The sequence below is a fragment of the Pezoporus occidentalis genome, unplaced genomic scaffold, assembly GCF_034315485.1.
Source record: "Pezoporus occidentalis ecotype Australia unplaced genomic scaffold, CSIRO_AGI_Poc_V1 ctg164, whole genome shotgun sequence".
In the NCBI taxonomy this organism is placed as follows: Eukaryota; Metazoa; Chordata; class Aves; order Psittaciformes; family Psittacidae; genus Pezoporus; species Pezoporus occidentalis.
This window is the reverse complement of record NW_026913466.1, coordinates 1,592,482-1,612,205: the sequence shown is the minus strand read 5'-3', so window position 1 is coordinate 1,612,205 and position 19,724 is coordinate 1,592,482. Positions and strand designations below refer to the sequence as shown.

At 40.9% G+C, this 19,724-nt stretch overlaps 1 protein-coding gene and 1 long non-coding RNA gene across 4 annotated transcripts in view; one reads left to right on the top strand and one right to left on the bottom strand.

Annotated features, from left to right (window-relative positions):
• The window catches only part of LOC134160806 (uncharacterized), a 59,304-nt gene extending 42,017 nt beyond the window's left edge, over window positions 1-17,287 (top strand). Inside the window, exons 3-7 of one of the 2 annotated variants that reach the window (XR_009963700.1) lie at window positions 8,933-9,074; window positions 10,076-10,229; window positions 11,372-11,475; window positions 15,862-16,473; window positions 16,729-17,287. This is a non-coding gene — a long non-coding RNA (uncharacterized LOC134160806). Of the gene's footprint in view, window positions 1-8,932; window positions 9,075-9,688; window positions 9,813-10,075; window positions 10,230-11,371; window positions 11,476-15,861; window positions 16,474-16,728 lie in introns of those variants that run through there. The other variant, XR_009963699.1, reaches the window with a different exon arrangement.
• On the bottom strand, window positions 1,678-19,003 carry CDC7 (cell division cycle 7). 2 transcript variants are annotated; one of them, XM_062613153.1, is made up of 12 exons: window positions 18,980-19,003; window positions 16,296-16,401; window positions 13,635-13,718; window positions 11,635-11,770; window positions 10,933-11,026; window positions 10,708-10,850; window positions 9,518-9,767; window positions 8,872-8,967; window positions 7,860-8,038; window positions 6,547-6,629; window positions 3,574-3,723; window positions 1,678-2,835 (listed from the first exon to the last, which is right to left on the bottom strand). In XM_062613153.1, the coding sequence occupies exons 2-12, from the start codon at window positions 16,387-16,389 to the stop codon at window positions 2,483-2,485; spliced, it is 1,662 nt and encodes a 553-aa protein (XP_062469137.1). In that variant the 5' UTR covers window positions 16,390-16,401; window positions 18,980-19,003; the 3' UTR covers window positions 1,678-2,482. The 2 variants fall into 2 exon arrangements, with proteins under 2 accessions (XP_062469137.1, XP_062469136.1); XM_062613152.1 differs by lacking the exon at window positions 18,980-19,003 and having other exon boundaries at window positions 13,635-13,721; window positions 16,296-16,395.
• Between the last annotated feature and the right edge of the window lie 721 nt (window positions 19,004-19,724).

Sequence of the window (19,724 nt, the reverse complement as noted above, 5' to 3'; positions counted from 1 at the left end):
CGGTAGATACACAGATGGATTTAGATTTGCTCCCATCATTCTGTTCTCAGGATTTTAGGTATCAGTTTCTCTTCATCTTTCCAAGTCCGTGCTGCTTTTTGCTGCCATTTTTGCTTTCTAATTGATTAATATCGCTGTTGTAGCATGGTGGCCAGCACCTAACAGTAACCCAGCAGCTGCCTCACCACCACTGAACATGTGTTGCAGCAATGGCATTTCTATGCAGTTTCTTCTAAATGCAGCTCTCATGGTAGGAGATTCATATCCAGTTTATAAACATATCAAATAGTGTAATTAAACTTTAAAGGAATATGGTACTTGGCTCTTCCCTATGGCTTTGAGGAATTTGTAGAACCACAGGGGAGAGCAGCAGAAACTCAGTGACAACCACTGCTCACCTCTAATGTTTCCTTAATTCTCTCTCTCCATTGAGAGTCTATTGCATTTTACTTCTGGCTTTCATTCTTTTGTAGAGTGCTACACTAAGTACTTCATAATCATATGCTTGTTCAAACAGATTATTCTATTCACTTTATCCTTCTCCTAGAAAAAAAACCCCAAACCTCTCTGGATTTTAACCTATTTATTATTTAGCCTATTTAATAGGTATATGGAAGCAGGAATAATAATGTATTCTTCTAGCACATTATGGAACATATAAAGCTTAGAATTGTTCCTTACAGAATTCTGTTTACCCCTAAAGTTTTGATAAACACACCATCAGCAATGATTTTTCCCTGTTTGGCTGTTAAACTGCTGCAATGGTAACGTTTGCAGTGCCGGCTGCAAGGAGCTGCTCAGTGCTGTGCCTGGCAGGGAAGCTTGAAGAGCTGAAGCCCTTTAGAAAGCTCAACAATAGATAGTTAACATATTTTTGCTTCTTGTCAGCTAGTGCTCTCATTAGACCATAGACAGCGTGAGTGAACGTAGGAGGAAACAATACATCTGGAGACACTGGCAAGACAGCATTGCTTGCCAAATTTGGCCACAGTTCCTTTAGACAAATAATTTCTCAGTGACGTGCTGTTTTAAATTACATAAACAGCAAAAATGACCAGACCTGGGGCTTGTGGGCTTCAAGAGTTTCTGCAATCAATATTCTGACATGTGCAAGGATTTTTCTCCAACAGCTGATGCCAGGAACACAGCAAGGTTACCCCCACTTTGTGTGTGTTGTAGGGTCTGAATAGACTGAAATGATGTCTCTGCAGCCCCAGCCCTGGTCAGGACCTTTGCACTATCAGAACCACCAGCTCATATTATAGGACTTATGTAGGAGTTATCAAAGCAACGGTTTGTAACCTCTTATACCAACTCCATTAGCATTTCAAGAAAGGCACATGGAAAAACACTGTATAAAGTTTCAGCCTCCAGAATTATCAAGGGGATTAGAGTAACTTTTGCTGAGCATAATGTAACTTACTTTGCACATTGAAAGTACGGGGTTATTGGTTGGTTTTTCTTTTTAGGACCAGAAAATAGCCCCTAACTCTGTGGTAAGACTTCCTTGATAATTAAGATACTTCCACTTTAACAGTTGAATACACTAGAGCTATCTGAAAAGCGTTTCTATCACTGAGGAATTTATGCAGGAAACAAACGTGCACGATTCTTCCTGAACAGCACCATCCCACAGGAAGACCCTACCTGACTTTTATAGAACATCTCTAGACAATCTTCTGAAGTTGTAAAAACAAATCCTTTATTTAAAAGATATTATTTTTAAAAAATCAGTTTCCATAACAGAAAGCAAACCTATGTACATCACATGAGACATTCTGAAGGCAGGAGCTGTTGAATATTGACAGTTACCCATGGCACTGAGGAAACATGGGCTATGCAAAATTACTAACTGCATTTATTACTATTGACTGCATAGGAAAGCCCAGACAGGAACAAAAAATGCACTTTTAAAACAGTTATGCTTTCCTTTTGATGATACAACCCCCATCACCTGGCCCCTCCTCCAGCAACACTCTCAAAGAAACCCTGCTCTCTGAAAACAGTCAAAATGAACACACTTTGTTCCACTGTCAGTCCCCCATGTACTAATGGGGAACAAGGCAGAGAGATGCAAGTACGGCAAAAAGTCTCTCAAGCACTTCCATATTTCAGTTGTACCTTAAGGCAAGTTTGTAAATTTTAAGGGAATATCTTGAGAATTAAGCACAGAGCTTGTGAAATCCTTTTTCTTTGTAGTTTTTGATCAAAGTTAACTTTCTCAGAGAACAGGTAAGCGTAGCAATAACCCCTCACAAGTGTCTTAGGATAAGACCATGTTAGTGATGTTTATGTCATTTTTACATCTGCAAGTATTAAACTGACATTTGCAGTCCAACTGTACAAGGCAACTTCAGTAGTTGTGTGCACAGTGTGATGGCATTTCACAGAGTGTAAATGTTGAGAGCAACGAGGCAAAACTATCTCAGTATCCCATTTCCACATAAAATGCGCAAAAGGAAGAACAGACCATAGGATCTTCTCAGAGTTTCACGTCTTTAAAAAAAGGATGCAGCAAAGCCTCTTTTGCAGTTATTCTTGTTGCAGGGTTTAAGTCTAGTAGCTTGTCAAGTAGGTCATATGCTTCATCAGGAACCTGATCCCATCCTTTCATTTCTAAAGCACCATCACCTTCCTGAAAACTCTTTAACTGTTGAATTTGCTTTCCAAGTGGCGCAGGAGCACACAATTTGTCTGGCAAAGCTGAGTCATTTCCAGCTTTGCCGGGCACTTCATCCTGGGATCTCATACAGCTGCTATGTGTTCCTCTCAGCTTCTCACAGAGGGTTCTTAAGTTTTGTGCTGGGACAACTTGAGTACACAGAACTGATTTGCCTAGAAATAAAATTACAGGAAGCAATGTTATATCTTCTATGCAACTGTAACAGAATTCTAAGTTTGTTTCAGAGAAACTTCATGTCTTACACCTCTGGAGAATAAAATTACATGCTGTGTTACACTGCCAGGTAGGAAGTGCTGCAGCATTTGGCCTGCAAACAATTAGGGGAATGGTTATTTCAGTTCTTCGTGTGTTTGGTGGGGGTTTTGTTGTTTGGGGTTGTTTTTTAACAGGCCATCTGTTGGGATTTGGTTTTGTGTTTTCTTTTCCTAGCCCTCTGGGGAGGGGAGGTGGGCAGGAAGCACGGTTTACATCATCTGAATATTAAGTCATATTGACATAAGCCTCCAGGGCAAATTTTGCAGGAATAGAAACGTTTCCCTCAAGAATTCTAACTAAATGCCAGCAGAAAACATTTAGTTGGCATGTTTCACCTTAAGTGCCCTTGGCTTAGTGAAAAGTAGTAGAAAGGTTGGGAAACCTATGGCAAGAAGTGCCCTGTATGGGAATTATAAAATATAGAAAAATACAAAGCTTTCCTAAAACTCTGTACATATAGACCAGTGCTTTCAGTATTTTACATGCAAAAAGCGTGATTTACCTCCAAGATGACTTGCAAACCTATAAATGTATTTATATAGATATTAAAAACCTCACAGATTTTAAGTCACTGCATGAAACTGTGGACCAAGCACACATTTTCCCCTCTTCCCCATTAATTAAGGTTTGCATACCAAAAGTTTTAGCAGCCTGAATGGTTTCTCTGGATCCACGAACTGTCATGATTTGTGCCAAAGCAGTTAAATCATCACTTGCTTTGTAAAATGGATACCGTCCACTGAGCAGAGAAAGGAATACAATTCCTGCAGACCACATGTCAATAGCTGGAATTGAAAGCAAACTTAGTGATAACTAAACACAGGGTTTGATCACAAACAAAATCATAAGTTTCTGTAGAATATACTATGACCTGAAGAGCTTCTGTCAGGAGAAGGTTCTGTTCCGAAGTACTAACTTTGGTCACATAGATAACACTTCAGCAATGGAAATAGCTATTGAAGATGCAAAGGGACTGTTTGAGATTTTCTATAGAATTCATGTGAGTAATTACATTAACTTGCTAAATTCATAATGTGCCAAAACAATGTTTGAGGTTGTTTTACCCATGGTGATGAGAGGGGGCAAAAAAATGACTAGTTTTGATATGAAGAAAACCTTATCCAAGGATCATAAATAAAAATTAACCCACAAATGAATGCAAATCTGACTTTTCCTGGTGCTGAGACTGCCACAGTTAGGCAGTACTAGAGAAATTTATCTTGCTATGAACTTTGTTCCTCTTGAATATGAAATCATTTGACAAGATAGCCAGTTTAAGAACTGTAATAGTAGAAGTTATTCATCACTTTCATTGTGTTATGAAGAGTACAGAGAGTGCTCTGGGGATGGATGCCAAAGCATGATGGAAACTTTAATACTGAAAGTTATGAGAATACCTGTCTGCCATAAGTTTTTGGCTCACTGAGGTGCACGGTTTGTGAGGAGATGGCAAGGAAAGTGCAGGAGAGAGTTTGAAAGGTTCTCAAACTCTGAAGAGAAAAAAATAACAATTGAGAAATAAAGTCATAGTTATTCTCCTCTAACTAGTAAAATAGGCAGTAGCTAATTTGAATGCTTTAGTTAGAAATACTATTAGCACAAGACTTAGGGGGGGGAAAGTATTAGGCTGACTTCGGTTGCAAAATCAGATTCTAAGTCTTTCAAGGAAAAAATAACCCCCAAGTTAATAATTTGGCATAATTTACAGTGGAAAAAAGTTGTATCTTCATAGTTCCTGTAAAAAAAAAAAGTTATACTATTACTGTATCACTGTTGAAAAGACCATACTCTCTGTCTGAGGTGGTGTACATCATCCCAGCTGTGTGGTAGGTCAGGATCTTTAAAGAAGCTTAATTACTCATGGTGAAATTAATAGCCATTATATATCTGAATGGCTGGTAAATCCTGGCCCTGCAGTTCTGGTAGAGCTGGGATCATGAGCACACTGCAAGATCCTGTGCAATGACATCAAAGGCATGACTCTATGCTTTGGTCTAGTGACAACCAGTGGGCAGACTGAGGAAGGGGGAACAGAGGGAAAAGCCGAGTTAAAGTGTCACTGGTGCCGTATAACGTCAGTTTTCGGGTTTAGGTTGTATTCCCTGCACTGTAAGCCTGGGTCAGACGCACTAAAGTAGCTCTGGATAGAGTCAGCTGGATCCATCTGGTAACTTGGTCTCAGCACAGAGACCAAAAATTAGTAGTAAGACTGGCAAAAATACAAGGAGGTGACTGCAGGAGCCCCAGATGGAAGTGGACAAGACTTGTTAGTTCAAATACAACATCATCTCATAAATATTAGTATTAGTCTATGCAGCTCTAATGAAGGCCTTTGTTGACATACAAGAGCTTGGGACCAGTGAGTCAGTACTTTCAGGGCTGTTTGTGCCACACCCAAGGCTTTCCAGATTTATCCATATTCTTTGTAATCCTGCTCTCCGTTAGAGAATAGAAAGCGGTCTGAAAGCGTATTTAGCACCAGCATGCGTCCAAGATTTCCTAGGTATGTCTTCTTTCTGCCTAAATTCTGTCTAGACAGGCTCAGAGATTGTCTAAACTTGTCCTGGATTTCTGGATGTCTTCTGGCCCATAAAGCTGGCTGTTACAGCACAGGCATACTGACTCCAAACAGCCTGCCGTGCCTCTCGAAACCCCAGTCATGCCCCCAGCACAGATGTTGTTTCAAATAACATCATGCTATTTGGGGATAAGCTGATCAAAGACATTGTATGCACACTCAGAAGAGACTTAACACATTTTAAGTACTGCAAATTGACAATTTTGTCAAAAGATATTCAGCAAAAAAGTAGCTAATTTTATTTTAAATCAGATTTTTTACAATGTTTGTATTTATTCCCCAGGACTGAAAGCTCCTGTCATACACCAAATGTTTAACAAGTAACTTTGCTTTTCTTTGTCCTCCATTCTCTAGGTAGGCATAATCTCTCCCATCCTACTTGCATCAGTTGATGCATTAAAGCATCCCTCTGCTCTGCACTGGTATTTTCCCAGACTATTGAAACTTCACTTGCTAGTTTTTAACCCTCAGAAATTAAAAATGCAGTAAGGAAAGAAGCTGTCCTTCACAGACCAGCTATTTAAAGCAACAGCAAAAAGGAAAAAATCTGATAAAAAGTATTAAGCAACGATTTCTAAAACACATCTGTAATTATACCATTAACTGCCTGCTATGACAGCAAACTACATGTGACAATCTGACTAGAGAAGTCTAAAGTTACGAACTCTCCCTCAGGTTTATTCATGATTTTATTTGAATAAACAAGCCTGTAAGCCAAGAAACTTGATAAAAATTACAGCTTAGTTTTCTTTTAAAATGCACTGTGTTCAACTCCTGCACACAGCACTGCCCCTAAAGTGAGTAACGACACATTCAGGTTTCAAACACAGGAAAAACATTCCTAACTTGTTCTTACTCTGAATAATACTTTTAAGTAAAATCAGGAAATGCTTCATGAGTGTTAGAAGGGATGATAAAATGAATCTCACAGGTAAACAAAAATCCTCCCATAAAAAAGACAACATAATATGCATAAGTAACAACGATCAAAAGGTGAAAATGGCACTGGCTTCAGTCTGTGGTGCACTACCTGTGGTCTGAGTGGGGCACTTTGTTAATACTTCTGGTGCTCTGAATCCTGGTGTTCCTGCCCTGGGAGCAACTTGCTGACACCTTGTAATAAGAGATAAATATGTTCAGAATATAAAAGTTGATAAACAGCTCTAACTATAGTAATGCTAAATATTACTCGTGTAAGATATGCAAACAGCCTAACCCAGTCTTACTCCAGTTGTATAGGAGTTTGAAGTGTCTTATAATTACCTAGTATAAAATTATGTTGTATAAGATAATTATAAGCCTTATTCTATTATTATATTATTTTGATAGTTATTATCTACCATAAGGTAATGCCACAGAAATACTTATTGCGCACTTCACTCACAGTGACCTTTTTTAGTTTCATTCAACAGCAGCACTGTTTTTGCTAAAGGCTTCTTTCCATAGGAAATTTTATAGTTGAGACTGATTAACCAAAGGCAAAAATATGCACTAGGTTCTTGAATGAGGCTGGTCTCGCCTCAGGACTTTGTATTAGTCCACAGCAAACTAATGTTCACTATTTCTGAATGCTGACAAGAAATCACTTTTCATTAGATTACCTAAAAGGTGTGAGATTGTCGTTATTTAAAAAACCCCAAATTCCTTTCCAGAGCTTTCTTGTATGACCTTCTTCTATGGCCACTTCTGAGTTGGGCAAATTCCTCAAGTTTGAAGTTGATAACACCATATTTTGACAGTCTGGGAAGAGGGGACCCCACAGTTTCATGGCTATGCCTAGTAGCAGAATTCTCTGCCTTAATCTGTGTGCCTTAATGTGTAGATAAAAGGCAGTAGCAGATCCTAACCAAAGCTAACTGCAGAGGGATGTAGTTGAGCTGAGTTACTAAGATTCTCTAACCTATTATTAAAAGTTATAAAAAAGCATTATTTTTAAATGAACAAATACAAACAGTCAGATTTCCCTTTTACGTTCCATGATTTCCACAATCCAAACCATTGGCCGATTTAGGCCTATTAAACAGGTAACTACCAATGACAGATTGATGTATTGTCTGCTTTAAGTGTTGTAATTAATTCAAGCAATTTTCTATAATGCATGAAGGTGGATAATTAAATACAACAAAATCATTAGCAGTGAATCCTTCTTGCTGCAGACAGTGAACCAATTAGTCCATGAACTCCATGAACGTTTCTTGTTTAAAAAGAGAATGTTCAGCGTTTTAAGGGTTGCACAGATCAAATGCTTTTTTTTACTTACTTAATCGCCTGTCCAGAAATCCACGTTTCTGACCCTGCTTGACAGCACACAGGCAATTTTACAACGTTATCAAAGCAAATTACCTTGAAAGGCAAACACTGCAAACTCTGTCTGTTGCGTAACAGTCACAGGTCAGGTTTGAGGGACAGGCACTGGCAGCTTTCCTGGCTGCCCCATTGCTCACTGCTTTGGTAGAAATAATCTTCTTCTTTGTTACTAACTTCCTAGATGAAACATCTATCATCTTGGATTGTTTTATGAGCTGCAATGTAGATATTTCAGAGAAGGTGACATATTTAAGAAACTTCCCTTTTACACACAAATAGGCCAGTTCCTAAAATACTAAGACTGAAGAGATGCTCAGGAGCAAGAAGCTGCAATTTTAGAACAGAACACAGCAAACCTTTTCAATAATATCACAACATCTATAAAACAGACACTGGAGCTTTCTACGTATCCTGGTTTCCTCCCATTTCCCTTCAGAAAACATTTTCCAGTGTTTACCAAAAAACAATATACATTAGATATTCTGAAGCTACAACACAGGTATCTCTCAGGTTAATATAGTGCTTCACAAATTCTTTTGCCTCAACATAAGAACAAAATAACAAAGTACATGAAATGCCACAGCAATACACAGGCAGTACCTCTAATTTAGAATAAGATGATCACTGCTGGCCAAACCTTCTAACTTAATTGGGTTTCCCCCCTGTCATATTAAATACTAACAAGAAAAAGTGCAGAAAAATATTTACTACAAGTTTTATCTCCAGCTTCAACTGCAAAATAAAAGAAAAAAGTCTGACAAGATAAGTGTATCTTAGTTGTAGAGGTACACGTGTAGCAGAAAAGACTGATTGCACACACAAGATCAGTTCGGGGGACAGCGACATAACTAGCTCTTGAAGAATTTCAAAGGGGGCTGACATAGACAGGAAAAATTATTCAAGCCTTTCACCAAAGACAAACTTAATAATCTGCTCCAAAACTTGTAGTTTCACAGCATCCTGGAGTATCTAATTTTACAGAACAACCAGTTCTGTAATTTTTCAGATACGTAACAGATTGCTCTTACTGGTAAGTCATACTTCTTACTTTTGTACTCGAGTTCTCTTGGTATGTGGAACTATAGACATTGAAATTCCTCTCTCCAAAGACAGAGCGCTGGACAGAATGGTGCACAGAATCCTCCTGCAATACCAAGAGAAAGGACAGTGAGGATCCTACCTAACACAGCTGCACACTGACAGTTCAGAAAAACAAAGCGTGAAGTGACATAAAACAAGAACAGTGGCATGGTAAGTCATTTTCAGACATCAGTTTACTGGGAATGAGGAAAACATGGTCTAGACAGAACAGCAAAACCAATCACACCTCAGAAGCGCCCCAAGACAATCTGAATGTCATCTGTGCTGTATTTGTTATGCAATTTAGAAACCAAGCACAGATGAATAATTACTGGCTTGGAGAGGAATTCCAAAGCACATCACTGAAAAGTTAAGGCTGTCTAAATAGAAACCCATGCTAGGGTTTTTTACACAGCCTTTGGCACTGTATATCTAACAGGTAATGAATGATGCCAGTAAAACCAGTCACTTTGATGTGAAAGCTGTAGCTCTGTGCATCACATTAGGACCTGCAAGACATGCATGTACAGCTTTTATTCTAGTATTACATCTCCCCCTGATGGATGAAGTAATACATTAAACATACAACAATATTAATGAAAAAGTCTGAGAACCTTTCCTCCTCTTCCTTGTTTAATATGTATTTTTGATAGTGAGCTGGACCTTTTATCAGCTGCTTTTGAGGCTGAGTGTTGAGCTATCTGTGCAGGTGCTGTGACACTGACAGAAACCCCATTTCCCAAGGCTATGGTGGGATTATTTTGCGAACAACTTCCCTGCTGATCTTCACAGTGGGCAGTTTTGAGAAGTTCAATTTTTGTATCAGGGGTTCCTTGTGCCAAGCCAAAATCAACCAAGGCATACCTGAAAGACACAAACTTACAATCAGAAACCACAAAGTACCCATCAGTAAGTTCAATTTACTATTCATTACTTGTTTACTATCTTTCTCTCAAGCTTTACTCAATATATTGCTTATCTATACTGCTGCCAGCATCAGAGCCTTATTTTCCTCCTCTTTCTCTTGCCCTTTTTAGCTATCCCCTCAATGGTTTCACACTATACCCATTTTATTTCACTGTTTTTTTGCCTCAAAATCTGCTCCACTTTCTCCAGTGGTGTTAAAAAAATATTCCCAGCAACTCCTTTATGGGATTCTTCTAATTCTACAGCTCCAAGCCTGCAGCCAAGTCAAGTGACTTGACCCCTGCAGGACTCCCATGGTCAGAGGACAAATGCAGGAATGACGGAGACAAGGCTAAAAATGCTGAGAGTTTTGTCAGACTTCACGCAGTACTACTGGAATTAACTTCAGTCTTCAAACAGGTAAGACCACATTCGCTCACACTTCAGATCTGTCTTTAAAAGAATTATTTTCTGCTACAAGCAGTACAGAGACAAAACCCCGGTCTCTGGGTCTCAAACTTAATTCCATGGCCTCCACACCTCAAGTAGAGATTAAGGCTCAAATAAACGCTGGAAGAGGAAAACACCACTACAAATTCATTTTGACAGATTGAATAAATAAACAATCGGTACTTCTCCACTTTTTAAGCTTACGGTTTGGCAAAGTATAATCAAACCTCCCTTACAAACTTTTACTACATAGAATTATAGAATCATTACCCTTGAATCCCTAAACACAGAAAGAAAAGGTTTACAAATGAGTATTTTTTCGCTTTATTACTTAAGCACATTTTATGCAGCTGGAAGGGAAAAAAGCCCCAAAAGCTTAATTGACTCTGTTCTGCCAAGGCACACATCCCCACCTGAGATCACAACATGGGCATCTGGACAGACTTACTGCTTTAGCTGCCTGTTGTAGAGGAAGTTACTGGGCTTGACATCACGGTGAACAATCCCAAAGTGGTGAATGCGCCTCAGCGCTTTGAACAGATTAAACATGTATTCCCTCACTTCTTCAAAGGAAAGAGAATTCAAAATGTCCTGAAAGATTATATGGATACTGTAATTATGCAACTGCTTTCAATTAAAAGGTTTTAGTACACGTAAGAAGTCTGGGACTCACCAGGAAGGATTCATGTTCCAGGTACGGCATAACAATAACCACATGATCATTCTTCCTAAAGCAGTATTTAACTCCCATAACATTATCTTGTCCCCTAGAAGATAAGTAATGCCACTGAATAAAGACCAGAAGCTAGATCTTTATTTCCATTTATTTCTTAAAAACTTCATTCAGGCTTTCTTTTATGATCTAGTTTATATATTTGACAACAGTCAGTTGACATCCTGGTGCCACTCATTGCTATGTTCCGTTTGCAATTTGCAGTAAAGGCTCCAAAGATTATTTCTGGGGCCATGGTTTGTAGTTACAGCTGTAATTAAACATAGGACCTAACCTTTATGATATCAACTCCTTTAAGAAGGTGTCATTCAGCACACTCTGGTAACAGGCATTTATACCTGAAACCACATTTTCTGATGAAGACATTTTTTTTTCCAAGCACTTCAGACCTGGAATTTTTGTTATCAGAGATACCTCATACAACTTCTCAGATGGAAAACACATCTGCAAACTGAGACTAGCAAAAAAGGGCATCCATTACAGGTAAGACATTCCATTTCTTATTTGCTCTTGATAAAAGGAATATACATTTCTGTGCTTATAAAAAAAAAAAAAAAAGCAAGCAAGTGAAATGCCAAAACTTAAAGAACAGTGAGACAATGTTCAGCAGCTGAAACAACCACTGTTTCTTTGTTTATGTACCCTGCTACTGTGAGGCACTGAAGTTCAGCAGCAATTCGCAGAGGGTGGCTGGTTGGAATCAAGTGTTTCAGAGCCATTTTTTCCTCATGTCCTGTTTGTAGTTGTGCTGTGGCCAAGTAAACAGAACTAAAAGTACCTGTAGGGAAAGGAGAAGAACACTGTCTTCAGCATTTTTAATTAGGTCAATTCAGATTTCTACAGAAGTGATCTAACTGTTCACAATCCTGCTGCTGTGTATTTGACACTACATCAAAAGCCAACTCGAGAAGAGAAAAATGCAGCTCCTTTTTTCTACTCCTGAATTCAGGGATCTTGTATACAAGTTTTTTATGTCAGTAAAAATGCAAATGTAACACTGTCTAGCTTGCCTGGGACACAGAGCTCTTTGAATGTAAATTTCCTATCTTTGATTTGCGTTCTTGTTTGGGTAGCTTACTTTCATCTGACATCTAACTTCTCTCCTTACAATGTAAGTGGGCTATATAATGCTAGCTGGAAAGCACTGCCTTTACTATTCAAAGCACCTCTAAAATTGCTATATTTTTCTTAATTCTGTTACCTATAAAGTAAGACTTCTCACATGATGTGTAACTTTACTATTTGTTTGCCCAGAGCATTGCTGCATAGACAGAATGTGACAGACTCACTTGAGAAAGGAAGTATTCAGACTCACCCATTTCCTTTTAAGTATATCCTAACATACCTCTTGGAAAGTTAATTTATCCTAATGATCTGAGATACCTGAATACACAAGTTGAAGCATTCTTCCACATGAATAAACACTACAAATCACACTGATTAAGTACTGCGTTTGCATCATGCCAGTTCAACAGTCTGTAAGTGCATGCATACATGCAAAAATGCAAGCAAAACCTCTAAATGCTTCTTGCTGTGACAAAACCCCTGGAGTCCGCTACATTCAGTAACACTGATTATAGCAACAAGGGTTACCAAGTTGACCTAAGACATTATTTTTGGTGGTGAGAACTGCTAAAATGAAAGTGACTCCAGAGTGGAATCCTAAGTTGTTTTCCCATAATGCTGCAAACTGCAAATGGTACTTCTTAAAAGCACTGTTTGCTCCCAAGAGCAAAAGCAAGAGTACTTAAGAGTACAAAAGCAAGAGTCCTTAACCAGAGACTTACTTTAATTATACTGTCTTTTCTTATGACAGGTGGAACTCCTTTGAAACTGTTTTGGTCTTGAAATTGTTATTGCTGCTGTGAACGGAGCTGGGTTTGGGAGGGTTTTTTTTGAGAGGATTTGAGACAAGAACTTTTAGCCCTGTAGCCTGCCATCACAGGTATTCCATCATGAAACAGCCATAGAACAATCCACCTTCTCATCAACATCTTTGTTTAAACTGTGGAGTGTCATAAAGCATTTCAGAGATCAAGTGGGTGAAGTTCCAAAAAGTGCTGAAATCCCTAAGCATCTACTTACAGTCCTGCCTAACATTAATTGAAGGTACCTGCAGTAGTGTCTGTTGAAGGCAAGGTGTACACAATCATCCTAAAATTTGATACCACATGTCTTTAAAAGAGAAAGTAAGTTTTTGGTGGTTTAAATAAAGCAGCTATAATCTTTCAGTCTCCTTCACTTCTGCCTACAGGGTTTTGGGAGAAACAAGGCCACCTTAGGGAACAGTAGTTAAATATGTCAAAACTCAGCTGCATATGAACAGATTCCTCATGTAAAAGACATAAAGAATGGAGCGCTAAGGCATTTACTCAAGTCTACCTCAAACTTTGTAGCTGTCAAAACTGGAATGCTGTTTTTTTGAAAGGCTTTAATACCCCAGATTTTCAAGAAAATACCTTGCAAATATCCCTATGTAACACATATATACTGCCAGCAACATATATACAGAACTAAGAAGTAAATCAAGTAAATTTAAGTAAATGTTTAAATTGCATATACTGGCATCCTAGATTTATACTTTTAAAGTTAGAAATACCAAAAGAAATCTAAGTTTAAGGTAGCTAAAATAAAACGTTTACCTTCTCCAATTTTCTCCTTGATTTTAAACACATTCACAAGCTGTGGCACTGCTTCGTAAAGCTTTTCAATATCTTTTTTGATTCCTGCTTTGGAAAGAATGGGGAAATATGAATTTTATTGCTTGATTCAATATTCTATTTCCATTTGAGATCACAAATCATAACCTGAGTTCATAGGACAGTGAATTTACACACACAGAGGAAAAACCAGCAGAGACAGGTATCTGTCCCTGCTGGCATTGCCATTATCTGTAGTTCCTGGCAGGGCAAAAGGCTCCTGGTTAGTCAAACATCACATTACAGCTCACTGATAAATGTTTTCATGAGATTTGCAATGTCAAGTACATTAATAGACAAAACTACAACAGCTGCTTCTGTGAGCACTGGAGCACATCCATCGGATGAAAATCCAAAATGCAGGAAAATCCTTTTTTTAAGCTCAAGAATGCAGTCCTTCACACTGTTATTTAAAATAGCAAACCCCATGTTTGCTCTGCATTGAAGTTGCTGCACTTCGTGCTGCGATCACTAGATGGCAGGACAAGGACGCTGTACTACAGTACAGTAGTGCAAAAACCGAGGTAGTTTTCCATTCAGTTTACAAATGCTTGTACTTTAAGTGCTCTCTATCCCCTGCATAACAACTCACTTCTTTTGAATGTATGAGGTATGAAGAGGCTGTGACTCATTTCTGTAAAGCAACGGTAGGGAATATTTGATTACACAGAACTAAGCACAAACTGGTATTTGGAAAGTCCATCAAATGGAAGGAAAAAAAAGTGTACAGATTTTTTCACCCCAAAAATAAATAATAAATGAAGTTTAACATAAATACATAAATTGTATTGTATCCATTAAAATGTGCTGTTGCACCAGGTCAGAAAACCATCCACAATGGGAATTTTTAAAATATCACTGATATGCTAGAAACAAAGTATGGGTTAGCATGAAACCACAACCTCCTGTGTTAGCTCACTTCATACAGCAACAAAAGCTGAAGGATATCTAAAGAACCCTTTCTTCTTGGTAAAAGCACAAGAAATCAGTTGGTAATTCAAGCTACCGGTAACTTCTGACTGTGACTTTTCTTGTTTCAACAATTTATAAAAACCAACATACTAAAAATACTTCTGAGAACTGGAGCCCGCTGCCTCTCTTGCTATATCCAGTTACTTATTGTTTTCCTCTAAGGTGTTCCCTCTGCTTCTCCAGGTTGTTCTAAGTCATTTCTGGGGAGCTATTTCAGGAATGTAAGAAAAAAACAAACCTCTATACTACACACTAGAACCTCCAACAGTCATTTAAGATGCTTTTGATCAACAAATACAAGTAAAAGGATAATCAGTTATGCCAGGAATCATACCTAAAAACTGCAAAGCTATCCTAGGATAAGAATGACCAGATTTGACTGTTAGTACAAGACGTACAGGGCCCTGCATCCAATAATCCCTGAAGGAAAAGGCTAAGGTCAGCTGGACAGTTATTCTGGGTATTCCTCAGTTTTACAGAGAGGAATCGCTTCATTTTCCTGTCAACATTGTAAAAAATTCTATTGAAAGTAACACTGAAAATTCAGGAAGTTACTACGTAACATTTTTTTACCTTGATGGTATTCAGATTGCCCATGTGCTCAGAACTCTATTAAGAAATGTATCCAGTATTGCTGTAACTCTTGTCACTTTGTCACTAGAAAGTTTTGTCATTTAAAAAGTGGTATATCCAGGTAGTTTGTGCAGTAATTTCCATTTTTTACACAAATGCTCATGTGCTACTTGGCAAGTATGAGACACACACAAAAGCTTTCTGAAACCTTCAGAAAGGAAGAGGAAAGGCTGAGATTTGCACTATGCTCCATTTTCCTCACAAATACTCAAAGACATCAAAAGATGAAACCATGTACCAGAACTATAAAGAACTTCACATTGAAATGTTATTGCAACACTCAAAGACATAGGCCTTTCCCCTCAGGAAGATAATCCTGCTGCTGAATTCTGAAACATCCTACACAATCTTCATCCCAGAAGGTCAGCAGCTACAGGACAGAGGTTGTTTAATAGCAACACAGTTTTAACAGGCTCTCAGTATACTCATCACCTATTCTCTTCCAGGGCCTGAATCCCCAGCTGGGTATAGAGAACATATAGTCATTATTCCATCAGAGTGTAAGAATAAATCCTATCCAACATTTCCTGTGAGAAGATTTTAAAGTAATTTCCTTTACTTCCAGGAATGAAAAGCATTTACAAGAAGTGAGACAATTAAATGTTATTCAGCATCACTCTGTAATTCCAGACATGGATGTGGCAGGGAATGACAGGACTACCTATTTCTAGGAAAATCAACGGTCATTATATATACAATTTTATTCTCAAGGGCTGTCTTTTTTGAGTTCCGCTATTCTCTTAGAATATTTTGTAATAAATGAAAATATAGGGTGAGCAAATTGTGACAAATTGTTGATGATGATGTTCTGTAACATACAAAATATGCAGGAATAAACATAAAATCAAGAACCACCTCAAATGTTTTCATTTCATTACTGCTTTATACAACAGGGTCACATATAGAGAGGCTTACAATCGATGCTGAAACTTCCTGAAGTGATGAAGAAGCATGTCAGCAACAAAACATAGTGTTAGCAATCCCTGCTTTAGCACATACCTGAGAGCCTGCCGTTCTCCTCGCGCTTTCCATGGAAGTCTTCAGCCTGATGAGGGTGCTGTTCATCACAGTGAGACCTCAACACTGCCTCCATCACACAACAAACCTGAAGTGAAAAACCCAAGACTGTGAGGACCACGCTGGGACACCCTGGGAAGCCAGCACAGCAGCAGATCAGGTAAGACACTTTCTGGCCCCACACTCAGTTCCCCACATGAGATTTAATGAGTCAGAGGAGTTCTTCTGTGCTACCTAAAACAACAGAGCGTCACCCATCATCCCAGAGACAAACCAGTAAATCCACGCATCTCTAGTAAGAGGTAAAAAAGGGGGAAGGGAGGGAAGACTGCAGAATAAGCTTAGGCAGAAGTGATCCTCTTTCATCTCTTGTGTGTTTCCTCATTCACATAAAAGCATTATCTTTTCCCGGAAGGTTGCTTTGAAAGGCAAAGAACTGAGGCACACAGAAATAGCTGCACTGCGTTCCGCAACATACAAAGCCAGACATCCTGAAAGAACTGTAAGAGAAAAACAAAATTATCTTCTCAACATGAGAGATTTCCCTCTTCTAGGCAAGATTAACAAAGGGGCATAATTAGGTGTCATTCTCCCCACTAACAAGAAATCATAGAATATGCTTATTTTGAACTGCTTCTTTCCAAATCTTGGAAACACTGTAATAAAACTGTAAATTAGTAAAGTGTACTCATACTGTACAATCAAAAACCATTGATAATCCTATTTCATTAAGAAAAGAAAGGCAGAGAGCCTCAGGGCAGGATAACGGGTGATTGGTATGCCTGGAAGCACCACCTCTCACAGCTGCCCAGCCTTGGTTCCATCCAAAGACCTTCCTTGCTTGCCACTTGGCCAAACCTTCCAAGTTCTGGCTGAACTTTTCCACAAGGGGGAAACATATCCTGAAAAACTTCAAATCAAAGGATTCATCTGTTTGAGCTATGGAGCTAGAAATGTATTTTATCCCCGAAGAATTTGAGCTACCTTTAGTCTGTCATCCTCGTGCAACAGAATAGGGACAGGGAACAGGCTCTTCTTTTGAAGGAGCTTTGTTGGAGAGTGGGACTAAAGGAATGAGATTAGAAGGATTTTTGGTCTCTCACGGGTAGACACTCCCTCTGCTACTGCTGAGTAGGCAGATAAGCCTGTTCCAACCCTGAAGTAGCATGGCTTCATTAGCAGAATAAGGAGAGCAAATTAACAGAGACATCCTCACAGCCTCCTTGCTCTATTCGGCCCCATGCCAGCCCCAGCTCTTCCAGTTCAAAGCTGGCTGCAAGCATCTTGTTGGGGAAAAGCACGTGAACGCTTCTGCCTGCAAACTGCCATGGGAACACATTCAGGGCTTGCTGGCCATGAGAGGGTGAAGGGGGCTCAAAACCCCATGTATCATTTCCATTAATTTATGGTAAACACACAAGCTACAAAGTGCAGAACTGAATACCTTGACTGTGAGCATACATTAAAAAATGGTTTACTGATTTGGACTTGGACTTAACAGGTATAAAATGGAACATGAAATCTGATTCAGTCAGGTATTTAGTTTTATGTTAAAAAACACTTAAATTACATCATTAGACATAAAAAATTAAGACAAAATGATCCAAAGTTTCAGCTCAAAGAACCTTCCTGCAGTTAAATCACATCTCCAATGAAATAAACCATAAACCCCACACACAACAGAGAGTGACAGACTCAAACAGCCCACACGGCTTCAGCGGTTTCTGAGTCAGGTACCTGAACCTTGTACACAGAAACTGGCGATCCTGCTGCTGAATCCTTGGCTAAAGCAATGCTGCTACTAAAATGCAGAGCTCCTTTAAGTGGGAACTCCACACGGACACCCCTGGGAGAAATTTGAGTGTGACCAAAATAAAAGTTGATATCTCTACTTTGTTGAATCCTAGAGTGGTCTGTGTTGGAAAGGACCTTAAAGCTCACCCAGTTCCAGCCCCCTTACCACAGGCAAGGACACCTTCCACTAGAGCAGGTTGCTCCAAGCCCCGTCCAACCTGGCCTTGAACACTGCCAGGGATGGCGCAGCCACAAAAAGCAAACGCTGTGGCTGGGTTAAGCCTTGCAATGAGCTGATGTTTTGTACACATGCACAGTAAAACCGTTTACTACAAGACAAGCGGCAGAAGCCGCACACCAGAACTTCGGTTTGCCACAACGATGCCACTACCGCCAGTCGGAAGGGGAACATGTGGAGCCCGTCACCGCAGCTGGCTCAACAGGGCAGCCCTGGCAGCGAAACCCTCGTTCTCCGAGCTGCACTCTGAGGGGGCGCACCAAAAGGCGGTCTGGAGTGCGAGCGGTTATAACGGGGGCAGGAGGGGCGGGAGTGAGGGAAAGGGGAATCTACGGGGCCTCCCCAGCGGGCGTGGGGCTCCGACCGGCACGGCGGGGATGGCCGGGCCCGAAAGGGGGAAACGGGGCCTTCCCCACAGCCTAGCAGGCCGCGCCGCACGGGGCGGGGCGGGGCGGGCCGGGTCGGCTGAGACCGGACCGGGCCGGGCCGAATCCCTTCTCCCATCCCCCATCCCCCGTCCCCCGTTCCCCATTCCCCGTCCCCCATGCCCCATCCCCCCCCGCCCCGACAGCCGCGGCGGGGCCGCCATGGCGCAACCCACGGTGCGGGTGTGGGCTCTCGCGCCGGGACTCACGCGGAGCGCGGGCTGCTGTCGCGGCGCGCGCCGGGGTTTTTGCCTGCTGCCGCCTTTTGCCGACCGCCCCTCCGCCACCAATCCCGGGCCTCGGCGGAAACCGCGGCCTCGGCCAATGGGAGCGCCGATCGCAGGAACGCGCGCTGCTATTGGCTGGAAAGCTCGGAGAGGCCCGCCCAAAGAGGTGCGGCGGGCGACGTGCTCGGGCTGGGGCCCCAGCCCTGGTACCGCATCCGCCGGTGCGGCGGGGAGAGGCCGGGTCGGGGGTTACATCCCCCACAGCCATGCCTGGCTGCCTGGCATCGTACCGAGCGCCGTGCGGTGGGGCCTCAGCGGTCCCGGCGTGGTGCGCGCCCTCAGCCGGTCCCTCGGGCCCGCTGTAGACCGCAGTGCCGCGGTTGCCGCAACTGGCGGCAGCGGACCCACAGCGTCCCGGTGGGAGGACGCGGCCGGTGGCACCGTTAACTGGAGCTGTGCGGGAATAGCTGCTCGGGATACTCGTGCTCTGAACCCCAGCACCCAGCCCTCGGAGTGCTTGCTTTTCTGCATGGGATCGTTGTGTAGTGATTGCAGTCCCTGGACAAGAGCTCGGTCGCGTTAGCTCTGCCATAAATTATGCTATGAAATAGTCGATGGTCCGTGAGACACGAAGGCGCAGAATACAACAATAAGTATCTTATTTTGACTTGTGCTATAGCCACTGACTAACAACGAGCACGAGTAGGAAAAGTGACTGTTGGAATAA

Excerpts from the sequence above, each read along its gene's own strand:
- CDC7 (XM_062613152.1), bottom strand. The coding sequence starts at position 16,389 with ATGGAGGCAGTGTTGAGGTCTCACTGTGATGAACAGCACCCTCATCAG. Across the intron at positions 13,722-16,295 it reads GGAGAACGGCAGGCTCTCAG|CAGGAATCAAAAAAGATATT; the intron begins GTATGTGCTAAA and ends TTCTTTCCAAAG. Across the intron at positions 11,771-13,634 it reads CAAGGAGAAAATTGGAGAAG|GTACTTTTAGTTCTGTTTAC; the intron begins GTAAACGTTTTA and ends CTTTCCCTACAG.